Genomic DNA, 20,667 nt, shown 5'->3' with positions numbered 1-20,667 from the left:
TCTTATTGTTTTCTTCATTTATTACCCGTGTTTTTGGAGCTATCATCCCTGGAGCCCCGGTGGATGACTAGCCCTCCCTGGAAGAGTTGGAGGAAGCAGGGAGGTTCTTTTCCCTGTGTAACCAGCACTTGCGCCCCCCTGTGGTTGCCAAGCTCTACTGTCATGAGGGCAGATGTGCCACGCCCACTGACACTAGAGTGACGTCCCTGCCAAAAGAAGCATGCTGTGCGTTCCCTGCCTGGACCAGCTGTACTCATTTCACCAGGCTTTTGTCTCTTACCCACTGTGAACAGATGTGATAAAATATTTAGCAGCTTCTATTGAATTATGTCATTTTCACAACTAACACATTTGCTTGAACTGAATGTGATTGTTATCTTCTCCTTGCTGGTCTGTTTTGAACAAAAAAAATCTAAACTATATGCATATATGAAAAAAGAGTAGCAGTGGGCTGGCCAATATATTGCATTTACTTAATGGACCTAGTCTAAAGAACTGGAAGCCTCACCTATAGGTTTACTTCCACATTCAGGAAAAAGGTGGATAGCATGTTGTATATTGCCCAGCCCCGTAGTAGTATATATTTATCTCATGTCATGTCACCATCTTAGGCCATGTCACCATTTTCATGACAAAATTTTTTTAAATACAATACAGAACCAGCAAGCGCACAAACAAGTTAGTTTTAAATGTACTGAATTTTTTTTCATTAGTAACATTTAAGGTAAATTGATTAAAAGTGACCTTAAAAGACAAGTAAATTATTAAATTATTATTTCATAAATATTGAGTTTTAAATATATAAATATTGTAGGGGACTGATGAGCTGTGCATACTGATAAGATGTGCATACTGTATTTTTCCACTGTCATCTTACCAAGTGTACAAGTAACATTACAGCTAAATTAAGTCCCATGCCTCACTCACCAACATTAGTGACAGAGTATTTCCAGCGGATGACATAGGTGTCACCCTCGTGCAGTTGACCCACGCTTTCTGGTGGTATCTCAAAGTCATCAAACTCGCGTATGTGCCATGCGTCCACAGCTAAGGTGGCCAGCTCAGCCTGCCGTCCATCCTCAGAAAGTACCAATCCATAACCTCTCTGCACATCCACACCCTCCAGCACCATCTTCACAGGGCCTGGCACTCCCGCCAGCATCTCTGCAGCATCACATGGCTTCAGTTCGGAGTCACAAGTGGGAAGGGGCTGAAAGACTGGACTCTGGGGGAAAAAGAGAAAATGCGGCCCTGTCAGTGTCTTTTCAAACGGAAAAAGAAGTGTCTTTTTTTGAGTGCCTCGTTGTATTTTACCTTCACCTCTTCCACCACTGGTTCATCCTTAGAGGGCTTCCTCTCTGCCCAGTCTAAAAACTTCTCTTTGAACAAAGCTGTTTCATTGTGTTCTGACAGCCGACCAAACAGGGCCCAGCTTGGCCTGCCATCACCTTGTCTGCACACAAACATAGATGTATGTATGAAAGAAATGGAGCAGGATTCTTGAGATTAAGTTCTATTAACTAGTGCTGGATGGTATAACAGTTCATACTGAATGCCTGTGTTTATTTTTTCTTATGATATGAATTTTTAAAATGCCACAGTATGTCATTTATGCAATGGTCATAACTTATGCAGTTTAAAAGGGGGTCTCTTTTCACTGTTGCACTGTGATTCGATCTGTGATAGATTTGTCAGTCAAATGAGAACAAAAAGCGTTTACACGCACCTGTCACTTACTGAATGTTTAAAATTATGGACACATAAGAATACTTTGTCTGTTAATACTATGCAGTTTTTTTTTTTTGTTTTTTTAGTTACTAAGATGCAGACTACTTGAAACAAAAAAGTATGCTTAAATCCAAAACTACCACTCTTTAGCGTAGATGTATGTTGATTTTATCAGACGATGATGTCGCAATTATAAATGAAAGTTGCTCCTGGTTAACATGTATTGTTTGTATCCTGGTTAACATGTGTTGCTATTTAGGGCAAAAAAAAAAAAAAAAAAAAATCACAATATTGTGGTTGCACATATCAGATTGTTTGTGAGGTTACATGTGTCCTTGTTTTGATGGCAGCATTCAGAGTTCATCATCTTTGAGAGCCTAATCACATCTCATACAAAATCATAATCTGCAAGATTTTTATTACCAACAGAGAACAGTTATGAGCATGAATGGTCAGTATAGAGGGCACTCACTTAGGGGTGTCTTTATTAGCTGAGGAGGGGTCAAGAGGGTTGACCCTGAAAGTGCTGTAGTCGTACGCTCCACTCCAGATCTGTTTGCCCAACTGTACTGCTACCTTCCTGTCACTCAATGGAACATCTTTTCCTGTCCAAACATACACTTCGCTACCAAAGTCAAACACCAGCGCCTGTAACATATACTCAGAGTTAAATTCAGTATAATGGGAATAAGCACAGTACATCAAGAAACACAATCATACACACAATAAACATCCACAAAAAGAGGCTATAAATGTCACACCTCCTTAGAGTTAAGAAGAGAGACACTGGGGATGGATGCGCAGGCCTCCTCATAAGGAACCAGCTTATCTTCCACCAACCTATAGACACAGTTTGACTCCACAACAGCACTCTCATATAGTTCATCTTCCTCCGGCTCCCCTGCACCTAGTAAAAAATAAAAATAAAAACGCAGAAACATGTTTAAAACAAAACGAAATAAACAAAATCAAAACAGACATACACAAAATATCTACACAAAGTACACTGGGGCAGCTTGAAATTAACTTTATTATGAGGATAAACTGAAATTGATTATAGATAGATTATTATCATCTGCTTACACACAATTAATAATCAGTCTGTTTATAGTAAGTAAAATATTGTCATTTCAACACTGTGTGCAGAACCTGTTAGGTTATGTGCCTGTACCTCGGTAATCAGTCTTTCCTCCCAGCAGACTCCAGAACTCTTTGGCTGAACGGTTGTCTGTGTTGATTCCCTCCTCCAGCACAGTGACCTGGGGAGCTTTGCAGCCCAGATCTCTCTTCGTCTGCACATACTGAGCCATCTCTGAACCCTGACAAACACACATAAGAAGCAACATAAAATGTGAGCATAATTTGCAATTGAGCTTTTTTTTTTTTTTTTTTTTTTTTTTCAAACAGCATTCTGTTTTTTAATGTAGTTATGTTGTTATTGTTAATTAATACAAGTAAAAATCATGTTTGGTAAATGAAATAAGACCAAATGTAAATATTAGAGAAAAAAAAAAGACTGCTCACACCACTTTGGAAGTGTTATCTTAACACTGCAAAGACTTCTAGATGCTTAACAACAGACAGTCAATTGTGTGCCTCATATTCACATTGTTAAACAGTCACAGAAACACAATGTGTTGCATAAACAGCCACTGTAGCATTTGACGTGGAAACAGTCAAATGATGACACACAAGATGTCAACTGAATAGACCGTTTCATACTTACCTTTATGGTTAGAAATGTTTATTCAGGAAAAACAGTTCTTCATAGAAGGCCTACAGTATAATCTGCAAAAGCTAGCCTATTGTGGATGTGCAATGATAGAGTAGCTATATAAACATGTTGTGTGCTGCACGTATCCAATCAATGATACCAACACCACAAATATGAAAAGAACGTTTTTAGGAATATATCGTGTGAAACATAATCTTAAGAATACCCAGGCCAGGATTAATTGATAAAGCTAGATAAAGTGCCAGCAATGTGAAAAGTAAAGAAAATAGAACAGGATTTTTTACCCTGTGGTTTAGAATTACTACAGTACACCAAGTGTAAAAAGCCTTATAATAAATAAAGTAGAAAAACTAAAGCTAATTCAAATGTATTAAAAAATATATATAAAAAAATGACATTTATTAAAACAAATGGAAAAAAGCAGTGATTGCAATCAGCAGCACCTTGGCTTTTTCGATTACATTGCCAAATTCTCCACTCCAGAAAAAGCAGTGTTTGGGAGTGATGAGCAGATAGCAGTCACCACTGTTCAGTGAGCGGGCTGTGGGTTCAACCAGACGCACCTGGACATGCCTGCGCCCTGTGTGAATTAGTAAACGTGTTAAAAGCTGATCTTGCACATTTAAGATATAAAAACAAAATTTAGCATGAGCCTTGACCACTTTACCTTTAATGTGGATGAGCATGAGCTTGTGGAAAGGCACAGCGCTGTTGTTGGTCACCACCTCTGTAGACTTTACGCTCCGCAGATTGACTTTCTTAAAGTTTTCTTTGCTGGCCAGACCTGCCAAAGCGGTGTCTGCCAAATTTGAGTGTTTGGCCACTGAATTCACACAGATAAGAGACATAAATTTCATATTTGCTACATCACCATTATAACTGCTACTTCAATACAAGAAAATAAGAATAGAAGAATGTGCAGCAAATTAGTTGCATTAATAAAACATGCTTTCAAAATGTTCTTGTTTAAATTTTGAAACTCAGAACTTAGTGCTTAATTATGTGTTAAAGGTCACATATTGTACACCTTTTTGGAGTTTTATTTTAGATATTGATGTCCTTAAGAATATATATCTGCGGCCTGTCTAATTAATATTCATGAGTCTCTCTTCTGATTTTCCGAGTGACATGACGAGGCCTATCAAATGTAACCATGTCACAATTATGTCACAGCGTTAGCAGAAGTCAGAACAAAAGGAAGACTGAGGCGGCCCATTCAAAACAGCACAGATTACGCTACATAAGAAGCCTGAAATATCATCTTGTTGTGAAGTTGGATGCCAGAATCGATGTAATACAGCTTCAAATTAGAAATATGAGGTCATACACAATGCCACTGTGAGACAAAAAAACACTAACAGCTTAGAAGCGATAAAACAAGCATACTGGATAGAAACAGTCGTCAAAAATGCTTGAGTTTGCTCACTTATCAAAAAAAGGTTTGATAAAGAATTGTCTTTTTTTGTTATGGGTGTGTCTAACGTTTTATTGCATCTCACTTTGTCGTTTGTGTGCATAACAACAAACTGACGATTTATATTTAATCATGTCTAATTGCATATGCATTGTTGTGATTAATTGTAGCTGGAATAATAACATAGATGTAAAAATAGTTGCCTGCTGAAACTAAAATGTACACATCATCATAATTAAACTCAAACTTACTTCGCTCCATTTGTATCCTTTTGGTCTCCACGGAGGCCACATTCAGTCTCTGCTCAGTATAAGCCTGTCTGAGGTCATCTCGTGCTGCCAGGGCACGGAGAGGGTTTCTCGAGCTCTTGGTTCTCCTACAAGGCCGCACTGAGCGTTTGTGTTCCTCAACTGTTGATGTTAGTCTGCAATTAATTAACAACACATTCATGAAATGTGCAAGCAAGAAATAAGAATCATATACTTTACATTATAACAAAGACACCTACAAGGGCAGAGAGAAGAAATAAAATTCCTCAAACTTTTACATTTTGACATATAAGTCTTACATATAATAAGACATATAACAAGTTCCACAGTTTAACACATCATTCTCATTATAAAACAATTATTCAAATCAAGCTTCAAAAAATGTCCAATTTGCATACTGGATGTGGGATTTCTATCATTGCATGGCTAAATATATTTGCATATGACTTGAGCAAGACACTGACCAATAGTTAGGCAACATCGCACCATAGGCATAGCCCACTTAGTCAACTGAAGGCTGATATCTGTCTATCCCAAAAGCAAAAAAAGCAAACAGAACCTGGCTTTTCTAAGCTTTATAAATGGCATGGGTGGCAGTTTTTGTTTAATAGTCCAAAAGTAGTGAAATAAAGTGCATTCATCTATATTGAAATGTGCATAACATGGCTCTAGGGTGTGAAGTTCTCCTGTAGTAAATTGTGGTTTTGCAAAAAAAATCCATATTCAAAACATTATTACTCTCTCCCCATCTTGTTTCCACATTTATCACTAATCCCCAAGTTTTAACATCAATGTATGCACTTTATTTGACTCAGTGGCGTAACTTAGCCTTAAACTAGTTTGCATTGCTTTACAGAGCAAATATAAGTGCCATTTGATGCTAGATGTGATGTATAAGCTGCAAAACACAAATTATCTGCATTTTTACAACAAAGCACAAAAAGCACACTTTGTTATTGGTTGCAGCCCTGCTGAGTTATTGTTCAGTTGGCAACTCTGTACTAAGTTGCCACAGGTTAACTGTATGGTTTCAACTGCAGTGGGAGATGCTGCAGTGAGACTTTGAGATTTTGTTTAAAAGGAAAAGGGCAGACAAGTGGCTGACAAAATATGAGCAGCAGTTTAAAGCATGATATAAGCAGGTGATTGTGCTCTGGTCAAGCAACCGAAATAGAACAAGATGACCACAGCATTTGAGCCCAAGCTGTACTTTGTTGCAGAGAGAAAAGGAATCATGTTTCTTGATCAAGAGATGGGTTTCACCACAATTTCAGAGTGCTGACAAGAATGATGCCTGGATGGGACCAGACCATGTGTCTAGAGAACCGTCTAGATATTGCTTGCGAGAGAACAATCTGTACATAGGCTTTGAAAGATCAAGAAGGAAGCTCTTGCACTGAAAGATTATGTTAGATAGGCAGTTGCCATTAAAGGGCAGAATATTCACTGACACTGCCTGCCTTGCAGGGTAGTCTACCCTTGCCATCAAGACAATTGACTGTGCTTGTGTTATTGGACTTTTTGAAGAAGTTCTTTCGAAGACATTTTAAGATTGAGAAAACAGAAAAGAAATAGAAAAGAGAAAACTGAATCTTTGTTTTGAAGAGTTGTTAATGTTTCTAATTTCTACATTGTTTTAAAGGTGTTACAAGTCTAATATCTGTTGGGTAAAAATGTTTAGTAAGTGAAGTTAATTCTAAGTCAAAATAATAATTTAAATGATAGTATGCTGTATTGGAGCATAATATGCATACTTATATATTGATTGTTTTGATGAAGAAGCGTACCAGTAGGGGAACTAGAGAAAAGGAAGAGCAATGTGTTTTTATCAAGAGTAAAAAAGAAAAGAAAAAAAAAAGTATGTTCACCTAGTGGGCAACTGCAAATGTGTCTATCTGATAAGATTAACATCACTATTCATTATCTACACACTATTTAGCACCCAAACTCTGCTATAATCTACCTAATATTGTTTGGGAGGGAGACACACTGTCAGTTTTGTCTATATTTAAAGAATCATCTCTTTAACCAGGCTTACACATAACACATTAACATGTTTTTCTTATTTAAAGTATTGAAGTATTGTGAGGCTGCATTATTTAGGTCAACCCGGAACTTGGAACACTTCTTATAACACCTGATATACTCGTCACATATTAAGAAAAATGGCATCTACACTAATTTTTGTCTCTTTTTTTATTCCAAGGTCACTACTGATCACTGCAATCACCAGATTCCAATCTGTATCCAGTCCAGATGGTGGATTAGCACTTAGTGATGACTTCTACAGAATGTCAGCGGAGACCTGGACAACTACATGGACCCCAGAGACAGATGCTCAGTGAGTTCCTAGACAGCCATCACGAAAAGAGAATGGGAACCAGATGAGTCTTCGTCTGGCCAAAGGAGAACTGGCCCCTGACCGAGCCTGCTTTCTCCCAAGATTTTCTCTTCATTCTGTCACTGATGGAGATTTGGATTTTTGCTGCAGTTGTCTGTTTTTTTTTTTTTTTTTTTGCAATATTAACACTGTTTTTCTATTTAATACTGTAAAGCTGCTTTGATACAATTCATATTGTTAAAAGTGCTATATAAATTAATTGTAGTGAGAAGAGAGAACCCCAATATAACACAGACCTACAACACATTCATTATACAGGCAAATAATATTAAAATGTGAGTAGAAAAATAAAAATAAACTATCAACAATGAGATATATCTAATAATAATGAACTAAAAAAATCATATCATTAGAGACTACTAAAAACCATCATGAAGAAACAGTATATTTTTAGAAATTACTATTTGAAATTAATAACCAGAGATACCAGTCTATTCAAAAAAAACTATTTATCATTAACAATATTTATGTAATATTAAAAACCCAACATGACGTTCCACACAGAAAATGCTCTCTTATATGCTGTGTGTTGTTACTTATTAAATATTGTTGCGGTCATATACAGAGGTTAACTGACAGCCTGGAATCTTTTAAACATATATATGTTGGTGAAATTCTTGAATTAAAATGACAAGTCATCTTAAAAAAAATTAAATTACAGACCATCAATCATATAAGGATTGACCTTTTTTCAGCAAATTTCTAGGAATATGTATAATCCATGAACCATCCATACCCCTCTAATAAAGTATTAAGACCATTATCGTACTTAGGTGTGTCAGACTTGATGATGCTGAAGTCTTCTTCCTCAACCAGCAGGACACTGGAACTCAGAGCAGTGGGTGATAAGCAACTGTAGAACCGCCCAAATGTCTCCTCATCATCCAGTGTCATCACCTCCTTCTCTTTTTCCTCCATCACCTCGATGGTGGAATTTTTTGTGCCCACAACTCCTATATGTTAAATGAAATAAGATAAACAAATCCCTGCATATAGCTTTATTTTGTAATTAGCTGGAAGCTGTTAACAGAGTAAATCAATTAATAACCTTTATTGTGAAGTCTGTCCAAAAAGGACTCCAGTTTGTCCAGTCTTTTATCTCCTTCAGCATCAGGATGTGTGGAGATTTCTGTCAGAAGGACATTTTCATACATGAGAGACACATTGTAGAGACAATAGCCTTGGGATGTGAGTATTCAAACAGGGCCACAGATGATGTCAAAAACTAATACCTTCTAATGGTTTAACTGGTGTGCTGTTGCTGGCTTTCTTGCTGAGGATGATGGGAACATCCTCTGTGTTAGGTGACATTAAACCTGATGGGAAAAGGATGTGTCAACATGAAAGCATTCCCACAGCCTGATATTCTATTTGCATGTATCAAAGTTTTTAGCCTGGTTTTTGCATTGAGAAGTTCCAGCTTTCGGGCACAAAGTATGGTCTTTGGCTGGATACCAGTTAAATAATTTCCTCCCCACCTCTCTTAGCCATTCGGCCCGCCACAGAGAACTGGGAAGAGTCATTAGAAGCTCCTTTGCCTTTAGCTTTCCATTGTTCCTCCTTCTCATGCAAGATCTTCATACGTTCAGCCAAAGACATTTTTGATTCTATGTCTGCAGATGATTTCTAAAGACAGAAAAAAACAACAACATGAATCTGTTAAGCTGTTAAGTTGCACTCTGAAATCCCAGTTGTGCCTAAGAACTCAAACAAGCTCAGATTGGGATTCATAAGTCTTGCAAGACAATCCGCCTCCTTAAGTTCATCTGACAAACACACTGGAGATGCATTGGAAAAATATTCAGACCTGAATATGAACCTAGCCAGTTGTAAAAAAGGCTGTTAGCACCAAAACATTGCTTAAAATCAACCAGCTGAACTCTTATCTGACAAATAAATGTGGTAAAATGAAGTAATATAACACGCTTATAAAATTCAAAAACCAAAAGCTCAAACTTTTGATAGAGGCTTCAGAGGCTGCCAAATAAATACATTTCAATGGATGTACAATTTAAAATCTGTTCTTCTTACTGTGTTGGCTAAACCTGTGGTCAACCTGCAAATGAAACCTTTCTCTGCCTTGCTTATGGAGACCACGTCAGTTTACTTTAAATGTAGCTATAACAAATATCTTTTCAAGGAATTTACAGATTTATTAAAAAGAAAAATAGCCATTGGTTTATTCAATGTAGCTGACATGATCTGAGGGGAATTTTAATTAGAGGGACCAGTGCCTGCATGTGGAAAAATTCAGAGAGGTTTAAAATGTAGGGTTAAAACAACTTTAGTATAATATGAAGTTGCTCATCAACTCAAATATATTTAACTTAAATTATATTTAATTGTTTTCAAATGTCATATTTTCCTATTAAGAGGAAAGGGGATTTCATTTGTACTGAGTTTTGAGTTTTCCACTGATAACATATTACTCTAGCTACATAGTCAGAAGTAATATGAAATTTCTTGTCTTTTTTTTGGTGACTCTAAAACTAGATATTTAAATTCTTGCTATTTTTATATTTTAACAGTAGAGTAGAGACAGGAACATTGCAAGGCAGATGAGAACTTATGTCAATCACAAAAGAACCAAGGCTCAATATGTCAGGGAATTTAAAGCATAAAACAACAATACAATTTACTCCAAATAAGATCCTTCAGAAAAATTGTTCTACAAATTGTCAGAATGATATCTATCATTACCCAACAGCCACTGTCATGAATCAGACATGTAATAAATGGGCACAATATGGAGTGTAATAATAACAACAGATGAACTGATACTGGAGTCTGTCAGTCAGACTGAGACTGAGAATAGGCCCTCAGGACTAAATGGGATGTAGACAGATTGACTAAACTGAAGGCTTTAAGTCCCACACTACTTACTGCCTCCCCACATCTGGAACATATGGTCATCACAGGTGTCCCTTTCTATGCCTGAGTGTGGAAATAAAGCCCTTGTAAATTCCAGAATTTAATTTTCAAAGCCCTGTGGATAAATAATATCTGATGTGTCCCCAGTCCTTTAACAGGAATTTGAACATGCACACGTGTACACACTTGTGCACATACATATGTGCCAAAAGCTGTAAAGCTTTTAAGCAAATAATTTAAAGGGAATTACTAGTGTTGTAGGGGAGGAGGAGAATATTTTCCCTAAAGCCTCACAGGAAGGCAACATTTTTCCATGAAACTCAGGAACTCAATGTTATATATAAAGAGATCTACTGACAGTTTCTGAGAGCTCCAAATTAGACTGGATCAATAATTATTTTAGCAAATGAAGTTTTGGCATGAATTTCATTGAAAGCAGAAACAAAGACACTGAGTAGCTTGTCAGCACACCACATATTTTTTTCTGTTTAAAACATCTAAAAATCCCTGAAACTGTAACACCAAGCCAGCAGAGGGAACACTAGCCGAAGTACTGACTCAGCTCCACTTCCTCTGCTTATCCTCATCACTCTCACCTTTTAGATTTCCTGTGTATGCTGAAAGATCGGATTGCTTTTCTGGTCAAAATGTTCTACCTATTTTCACGTATCTGTTTTTTCTGTAAGCCCTTAATAAACGTTCACACATGGATTCTAACGCAGTCTAAGCATCTGACTTACAGAATACCTCCCCTCCCAAGGCGAGATGTTAAAGAGCTACCAGGAACAACTAATCAAGCTTCAGTCGGTCAACGAACACTTGACTCATTACATCTGATCCCTTCCACCTTCCACATCTAAGATGGTAAGCTTTGCATTCCTGATAAGTTTGATGGCACTGCTAAACAACACAAGGGTTTTATTTGTCAAGTCAAACTCTTGAATCGGATGAGAAGAAATTAGCTTTTTTGATGACGCAGCGCTATTCACTGGGCTGCAGTTGTTTGGGGTTCGGATTCATGATTAAGATATTAATTGGACTATTTCATACAACAAATTTGTGAGGAGTTTGAATACTCTGGCAGGGGGGTAAAGATGTTTTGACACAAACCATTAACATGTAAATGAACCACACTGCTGCCGAATATCCCATCAAATTCAGAACATTTGTGGCAAAGAGTGGCTGGAATGACATTGCTTTCTTAGCCTATACACTGAACTCTAGCCTGAACTTGCCTGTAAAGGAGACGATTTATCCTTTTCAGAATTTGTCAAGCTGTGTATTAAGATTGATAACCTCATGAGACAAGCCGCCTGACGAAAGGGCAGCTAAGTTAACCAGAGCACTTCCAAAAGCCTACCATAGAGACAACCCCTCTAAACAAGCCTGTGCAACTCAGTATTTCCGCCCATTCTGAAGAAGAGAGAGAAATGCATTGGCAGTACCAGTTGTGCTTTTACTGCGGTGAAACAGGTCATCGCAGTCTTGGATGCCCACACAAATCCTAAGGCACTCCCTGTGTAATTATTGAACACTTCTCATTGCTCATTTACAAATCATTCACACTACCCATAATTTTCCAAAATGATACTTTGTGTTTTGAATCAACAGCAATGATGGATTATGGAGCTGCCCTGAATTTGACCAATAAGGACATCATCACCAAGTATAGCATCACCACCCAACCATCCACCCCACCTATCAAAATCAAAGCTATCAACAACATACTTATTGGATCACTCATCAAACAAGAACTGTCACTCTCTGCGGGGGAGCACTACATCAAGAATGAATTACCTTATACATTGTTGTTTCACCCAAGCACAAAATTATCCTAGAACATCCCTGGTTATCAATTCAATACACTTATATACCCTGGCATAATGGGGAACTGAACCAGTGGTCCCCATTTTTAGATCACTTTCTTCCCACTAAATCCCAGTGACGTCTAACAACTAGCATTGAAAGCCCAGAGGCCCATAAGACTGTGAACATCCCCGCCTGTCTGAAGTGTTAAGCAAAACAAGAGACACCCAACTTCCCCCACACCATCACTTACCGAAAGCTAGGTAATGGCCGACTATATCAACGAGACCCTAGACTAGACCCTAGGTTTTATTCGTTTCTCTACATCACCAGCTTCAAATCTACATCACCTGCCAGGATTCCTTTTCTTTGAAAAGAAAGATGGAGGATTGAGGCAATGCATAGATTACAGAGGACTAAATAACTACCAAATTCCATTTCCCTATCCCCTTGGTGCCATCTGCCTATGAGAACAACTATGAGAAGCCACGATTTACACAAAACTGAATTTAAGAAGTGCCTACAAATCTTCCGAGATCTTCTTAACAAGTTTGTGGTAGTCTACATTGATGACATCTTCATTTACTCCAAGACTGAAGCAGAGCATATCAACCACATCAGAACCATCCTCTCCTGACTACTGGATAACCAACTCTACATCAAAGCAGAAAAGTGTGATTTCTATGTTAACCAAACCTCATCAATCATCATCATGGTGCAAAGATGGACGACTTGAAGGTTCAAGCAGTCACTTAATGGCCAATAGACTCTACAGTCAAGGAACTACACAGATCCTTAGGCTTTGCAGACTTTTACAGACGTTTCTCTCACAACTACAGCATGGGCGCTTCACCCTTCACTCAAGGGAAAACCTTCCAAGCTATGGACAGATGGACAGAAGCAGTAAAAAATACATTCATAGCCCTGAAACAGAGATTTACATCTGCTCCCATCTTGAAACACCCCAACCCCAACCTACTTTTCGTAGTGGAAGTGCACATCTCTGACCGTGGAATAGGAACAATACTCTCACAGAGACATGGTCAAACTACATCCATATGCATTCTTCTCCAGGAAGCTAATGACCGCTGAATGTAACTATGATGTGGGAAACAAAAAAACTTGTCTATGAAAGGGCTATTGAGGAATGCTGCCACTAGATAGAGGGAGCTCTTCATCCATTTCAATCAATCACAAACCACAAGAATTTAGACTATATCAAATGTGCTATCCAGTCCAGTGCCATGACTATGGAGATGTCTACGTCAAGCCTCTCCTAGAGAAAGGGTTATGTAACACCAAGCCAGCAGAGGGAGCACTCGCCCGGTACTGACTCTGCTCCATTCCCTCTTCTTCCTCTTCACTCATTTCCTGTTTGTCCACTATATAGCCAGAGACCATCCACATGTTCATGGCAAAGGATTACCAGTTTACCTGCATTACAGAGCATTATTACCAGTTGTTTGCTGCCTGTTTCTCTTGTATGTCTTTTGAATTTGTCCTCTGCTCTGTTTGCTCATTTTGAAGGTCTGGCTATGCAAGACTAATTGCCTGTTTAGACCTGGTCATGCATTTTCGCTGATCAGATATCTGTTTGATTTATTACAATCTTTCCATTTATGCTTAGAAATGTTTCATCACAAAATATAATAAACAATAAACATAAAAATTAAGAGTTCAGATACAAAAGCCTCTAAAAGCCTTCTTGGTCAAAAATGAGTATATGATTCTGAGTGAATGCACTCCACACATAATATATGTTCATCAAGTACTTTCACTTCAAATGCACTAAGTGCCAGCCTCAAGCCACTGATAAGTACCAGTATTTACATAGAAACCTATACAAAGTAGCAGGAAAGAAATGCTAATTCTAAAGAAAAACATCAGACGTACTTAGAGGCTTTTGCATCTGAACTCTTCATTTTTTGAAGTGGACACAAATAATACAAATGTACCTGCAAGGATTTGTATACACAAAAGAAAGCCAGCGTACTACTTTTAGTTTAGCAGGGAGACCATGCCAAATTTAACAACTTCAACCTTGTTGTTGTGTCGTGACATTAGTCGTGTCCATTGTAGACATTACAAGATATTTAATGTTAATTGCCCCCTCCAACTGTTAGACAAAATAAGCCCCTAAGATCTTTTCATCTCACGGTGGCACAGATAGCATTGCAACTGTGTCATTATTTGTGCATGTTTGCCAAGCACCCATATTTGAAATGACAAATTTGTGAATGGCACATGAACGTGCAGTAGTAGCAGTAGAGGCAGCCCTTGGTCCTAATGCCCTTTGGTAAGGTGTTTTATATATGTAGGGGGCTCTGTTAGCCTGCTTATAATAAAATGATAAAGTACACAAAAAGACAGACAATGCTTAAGCCTAGTGCCACACTAAAATGCATGTCTGGGCTGTTTTAAATAAGAACCAATCCCATTTATACCCCTTAGCCCTGCCCCATTTCTCTACCACTCTGTTTTATGCATTCACATGAAGGGGTAGGGGGTGTCTTGATTCTTTTGTTGGACAGGGGAAAGGCGAAGGGCTAGACAGCATATGATGACGTGTGAAGGTATAGTAGTGGTGTCCCAATTCTTAGTTGAATATTTTCACTCCTACCCCTTAACACTCAATGCAAGGGGAAGGGGTAGGCAGAGAGGGAGGTGGGATTTTGCCTAAAAGAAACTTGCACTGACTGATCTAAAAAAATGGTCAGTTTCATTGTTTTGTCTCAAAAAATACATTATATTTATATTTATAAGCTATGGCCTAATCCTAATTTAACCTAAACCATTGGTGTCAAAGTTCTTGGAGGGCTGCAGCCCTGCTGAGTTGAGTTCCAAACCTGCTTCAACAGACAAACCATGTAGTTTTCAACTGAGCCTAAAGGACTTGATAAGCTGGATCAGATGTGTTTGATTAAAATTTAATCTAACCTCTCCGGGGCGGTCGCCCTTCAGGAATTGAGTTTTACAACACTGACCTAAACCCTATCTGTGAAACTGGGTGTAAAATTGTCTTTCTGATTAAATAAAACAGTCATTTATATAATAAAATCGCAAGATTGGATTTAAAGATCAGAAGATATAGTTTGTATGAATAAAAAAATAAAATAATCACATGACACTTGTATGCACAATTATTTAATGTCAAATGTATTCTAAAAAATAATTTTGACTATTTTCAAATGTTAAACTGACCAAAACTCTATAAAATAACTTAATTGTTTATTTAATTTTAACATGTACACACACAAACACATTGGTTTTTGTAGTGTATGGGGACTTTCCATAGGCGTAATGGTTTTTATACTGTACAAGCTGTATTTTTTAATCGCCCTACACCAACTCTATACCTAAACATATCCCTTACAGGGGATATGTTTTTGAAGTTTTTTGTCATACTCATGTCCACCTTCTTAATAATATCTAATATTTTGATATATAATTTTTGTCTACCAAAATGTGAAAATTTGTCAGCTATAAATAATAATTACAAAATAAAATCATATTTCTAAAAGTGTGTTACATTTGATCACTTAATTAATATCAGGCGGTACTGGTTATCGGTCAAGTTGAGTAAAAGAAAATATTAGCATATAAGGTATCTGAAGAAGCCCAATATCGTGCATCCCTAACACTCAACACTTGTGTTCAGGGTGCATCTTGAATACAAATAAAGTATTTTTTTTTCGTATGATACTAAAAAAGTCAGAAACTATCTGCCAATACCACAACTCACTTTTTTGGCAGAAGCAGGCATACATATAATTGAGACAAAAAGATGAAACACAATATCCCTTTTGCACCAAATAACACTAGCACAGAAATGAATATATAGCATTACTCACCTGGGAGTGGAGCACTACAAACTATGTTGAGGCAGATAGTGAAAGCAGAGGAGATAGAGCAGGTGCCTGAGGTGAAAAAGGAATGACACAGAGGGTAAAGACAGAGGTCAAAAGATCTTTCTGAATACACTTGGATGAATCTCACAAAAAATGCTGTCTTTTTAATACCCAATACTATGAATAAATACCCAACTTACAGAATAAAAGTATATTGCTGACCTAAATGCTAACAGAAAAATAAATGAAATCAAATTAATTATTTAAAAAAAAAATTTATTGGGCAATTTTAATGTGTATATCTTAACATTTTTTCATGAGATTCATCTGGTTAGAAGGTTTATCAAAGTAGAGGAGAAGAAATCAGAAAAGACAACTATAATGGCTCCAGCATCTCCAATTCAAAGACATCTCAAACAGCTTAACCTAAAAATCACCTTAGGCCAAGAGCTCACCAGACAAACTGTTCATCATGTAAGTCAATGACAGCCCAGAGCTCAAGAGTAGTGATTAGATAGTGTAACTCAATGTCAGACTCATGACTGAAGAGGAGCAAAGCTAGGAGCACCTCCAGGGAGCTGAACGGAGAAAAAGAGATTGAAAGAGTGTGAAAGAGAGGCTGGGATGAGGTCATTGCTACAGTTCCCAAGCAGGTTTCCCATAAAATGGGATTCCCATAAAATGTTTTCATTTGGCTCCGCTTTTGCTTAGCTCACATTTTTTTCAAACAGTTTCTAGTGAGAACTCAAAAAGTGTGAGACAAAAAAGAAGAAAGATGAAAGGACAAATTGAGAAACTGACTCATTCTTGAGAGGATTAGAAACTGTGCATCAAATCCCTGGGGTTCAGTGAGATTTTCTCTGTATTTGATTTATCTGTAAAGGGGCAACATGTTAATCCTCATCTGTTGAGGAATCTCCAAAGAAACATCTGACAAAGCAAACAAATTATTTAGTTTATATTATGCCTAGCAGTGCTCATTGAGAGACCGAAGATTTTGACACTGAGCTGTTTCACGTTAAAGCAATTATTGGTAAAATCTGTAGGGCAGAAAAATTTAGGCTGAACCAAATGAGGATGTCTGCTTTGTACAACTCTGTTAAAAGCTATACGGCATTATGGTCAGTGACTTAGCTTGGAGTGGCTAAAAGGAAGCAGCTGTAAGCGGTTGCATGCATCTGCAAAGTGTGCCCTTGACACTAGAACTACATTCTTTTCTTTAAATTTTTTTCTCCTTTTTTTCACGGCCAAAAAGAATGACAACATCTGCTCTTTTTTTTTTTTTTTTTTTTTTTTTTAGTTTGGCACAGATATCACTATCACAACCACAGATGTTCCTTTCTGCATTCAGGTCTGCTTTTTGTCACATTACATAGTTTAAAATCAGTTTGTTACTGGATTTACATCTATATTCTGTGGTCACATGACATTTAGAGAGACTGTTTTACAGGCTTTTCATTTAGCTATGGCTGTCACGTTCATAAAGCCCACCAGATGGCCCAATAGAAGGGATAATGTACTAAACATCATCTCTAAAACCCTGACAGGGTGATAAAGACTTGAAGGCTTTCTTAAGGGATTTTTATAATAAACACACATTCATATTGCACTAACCACCTACTTGCCAAACAAGTATAACTGGAGATAACATTGATTTGGGTAGAACTGGCGTGATAATAAGAAAAGAAAGAATCAACACAATGCATGGTCAACAAATATTAGCAATCAGACAATAATAGTAATTTTCATCTATTTTCTAAAGCTAAGCAATTTGAATGAGTCAGGATAGACTTAACCTCTCTGACAAAACACTTCAGCCAGACAGATGGTGAGTTGCTCAGAGTCAGCTTTAGGCGCAGATAAAACAAGATTATTCACTGAAATTTGGCACAAATTTGAAATTTCCCCCAACTCAGTTTAATGGAAGCAGTGTAAAATTGGAAAGACTGAATTCAATCAAGGGAGAGAGAGAAGCTTAAATTCAGTCATATATATATAATTCTCTTTTTTTCATTAATATTTTCTGTAAAATGGAAAAAGCACTGCATTCCATCTCTTTTGAATTCCAGTTCAGTAGACAGCTGATTTCTGACACCTAAAATGACTAATGGGACAGTCTTGTGGTCTTAACTGACATGAGTATGCAGCAGCATTTGTAAGCCTGTAATACTGAAAGTGTGGATTTTTGTTGATACTCTGTTATACTGAATTCACCACATTGCATCTTTTTTGAGGGCTCCAGAATAAAGTAAGGCAACCACACTTTTAAAATCTGTAAAACACACTAACCCATATTTTTGTGGGGGAATAAATGTTTGATCTGTGAATGCATGTAACTGGATATGCTGATTAGATTTTAGGAATTGGGAAAGCAAAGTGGAAATCCTCCTTGTGTGCTCATACCCCCTTTTCAGCAGGACAGCTCAGCAGAGAATCAGCACTTGCTGATTCAGCACTGGAAACTAACTCTTCCTCCCCCACCCTTCCCAGCGGATTTACCATTCCACTAGCAGCTCCTCACACTGAGAGAGCTTCTTCTGCTGTCTATTGATGTAGGCTGCTCTACCCTACAGCCAACCAACACAGGCACTGCATGAACCCCAAACTGCACACAACAACAAAAGTGTTGAGATCTGTGAAAAGTTTTAATAGGTTAATTCATCCCATTTTTCTCAGCTAACGCTGTTTTAGAGAGTGTGTGGGTACCTTCTTCCTCCAGGCATTCTCACAATCCTGCAGCTGAACGTAACGCTCAGCCAGGGCTGTTGGGACCACATTGGTGAGTTTATTCTTCTTTAACTTGCCCCGACACTCATCTTCACCACAATTCAACTCGGACAGCCTGCCGAACAAAGTGGCTAAGTATTAGAGACACATTACAAACAGAGATTGAACTTTCCAACAAAGCAGCTTCTTAGTTTAGACTGTGTCAGCGATACAACAAACATCCAATTAATGGACTTTTGTGGGTTCATTCAAAGCTGGGTAATTATAAATAAAGGTTAAAAACAGAACCAATGTCAGGGGTGTGGTTTAGAAGAACACCTAGATGAACCCCGTGGACAGACGCGCACACACCTTTACACAATCTGACATAGCTATGTTTAAAACACAGACAAAGGAAATAAACCTGTACAGAAGATGCCTATAGATTCTTCAAGATTGAAAGACTGTTTGTGTGGAAGAATCGGCCAAAATCACACCTGAGCAATTCATGCAAATATTTCTAAATATGGAGTCTTGAAGCTGTCATTACCAAAAAATATTGTTTTACAAAGCATTAAATACATTTAAGTAGTGCACTACTTTTTCCCAGTGTCATTCCATTTTATTACACATAACTTAATTTCTGAACTTATTTGTTTTGTTTTATTTATATGTATGGATTACTTATCCATAAATTTCTTGTCAACAGCATCCTTCCACATACATTTACTGTTAAAATAGGGATGCATTCAATACTTCATTTACCCACTGTATACATATATACTTTCTCGTTCACTCGTTAATTAATATTAACTTTTATTAATATGAATTCTCAGGGAATTAATGGATCTATATAAATAGCTACCCCAGTTGTCAATCAAAATCATGAACAAAATAAAGAGTATTCCGACCACACCTTTCTTTAAGGGAGGAGCTCATACTCTCATCCAGGCTGCTATCTAGCTCTTCCCCTTCTACAGTGGAGTCGGAGGGGGTTTTGTCCACAGATTCTGGGGAAGGAGTACGAGGAGTCTCACTCGAGCTGCTTTCCTCTCTCTGAAGTCTCCTTATCTCTTTATCGTCATCATCTTTAACCTCTTCATCCTTTCCCTTCTTTCCATCAACAACAGTAAGATCCTTGCAGATTTCGATGACAGGAGTTGTGATCTGCTCCAACTCAGGGGGTTCTATGTCCAAAGTTGAGTGGCTCTTCTTCAGGATTCCTTTGATGCTGCGCTGACCTGAGTCCTGTCTCTGCAGAACTGGAGTGATGGATTTTGGCTCCTCTGTGACCTCAGAACACTGCCCCTTTTTTGCTTTCTGCTCATTCTGTGTAACCTAAAATACACAGTACAAAAAAATACATTAAGAATAAGTTGGAGTTGTAGTTGACATGTGAATGGATACAGTTTATGTGACAACAAGCATAAAAAAAAAAAAAAAAAAAGTTTCAAATTAAACAGCATTACTGTACACAGTACTTGCGGATATTTCAGATTTAAGTAGTTTCAAAATAATGGCCACTATCCATCTGCATTACCAAGCTTGGAAGAGCCAAGATAAATAAAAAAAAAACTCAGAAAGTTAAATAGACCTAAGATGTCTTTGGGCTGAGTAAAATATAGGGTAATTTTCATTTTTGGGTGAACTATGCTAATTAATGAGCAACTGTCATAAAAGCACATAACTGTCAGAAAAAAGAAAGTAAATAGAAAAACCCATCTTCATTTAGGTTGTGAAGTATGACTGCTTACCGTTTTTTCAATCACATTCACAACATTGTTTTTCACATCCTCCTCTTCTGCAGTTAGGGACTGAAAGCAAGATCTCTTTTCATCCTCTCTGAAACTCTTTTTTTCTTCAGAACTTTTCCCATCTTCATCTGATGA

At 37.5% G+C, this 20,667-nt stretch overlaps 1 protein-coding gene across 2 annotated transcripts in view; it reads right to left on the bottom strand.

Moving 5' to 3' along the window:
* The window catches only part of svild (supervillin d), a 58,203-nt gene that overhangs the window by 7,974 nt on the left and 29,562 nt on the right, over positions 1-20,667 (bottom strand). Inside the window, exons 6-21 of one of the 2 annotated variants that reach the window (XM_043253234.1) lie at positions 20,533-20,667; positions 19,695-20,116; positions 18,779-18,914; positions 9,026-9,173; positions 8,780-8,863; positions 8,596-8,676; positions 8,317-8,500; positions 5,129-5,301; positions 4,131-4,286; positions 3,907-4,043; positions 2,900-3,047; positions 2,490-2,635; positions 2,201-2,376; positions 1,321-1,453; positions 928-1,225; positions 26-283 (exon numbers count right to left, since the gene is read on the bottom strand). The exon at positions 20,533-20,667 is cut by the window's right edge and continues 7 nt beyond it. In XM_043253234.1, coding sequence (XP_043109169.1) covers positions 26-283; positions 928-1,225; positions 1,321-1,453; positions 2,201-2,376; positions 2,490-2,635; positions 2,900-3,047; positions 3,907-4,043; positions 4,131-4,286; positions 5,129-5,301; positions 8,317-8,500; positions 8,596-8,676; positions 8,780-8,863; positions 9,026-9,173; positions 18,779-18,914; positions 19,695-20,116; positions 20,533-20,667 — 2,815 coding nt within the window. Of the gene's footprint in view, positions 1-25; positions 284-927; positions 1,226-1,314; positions 1,454-2,200; positions 2,377-2,489; positions 2,636-2,899; positions 3,048-3,906; positions 4,044-4,130; positions 4,287-5,128; positions 5,302-8,316; positions 8,501-8,595; positions 8,677-8,779; positions 8,864-9,025; positions 9,174-18,778; positions 18,915-19,694; positions 20,117-20,532 lie in introns of both variants that reach the window. The other variant, XM_043253235.1, reaches the window with a different exon arrangement.

Source organism: Puntigrus tetrazona, chromosome 12, assembly GCF_018831695.1.
Source record: "Puntigrus tetrazona isolate hp1 chromosome 12, ASM1883169v1, whole genome shotgun sequence".
NCBI lineage: Eukaryota > Metazoa > Chordata > Actinopteri > Cypriniformes > Cyprinidae > Puntigrus > Puntigrus tetrazona.
Note: the sequence above shows the minus strand (reverse complement) of the source record. Positions and strands in the feature narration are given on the sequence as shown.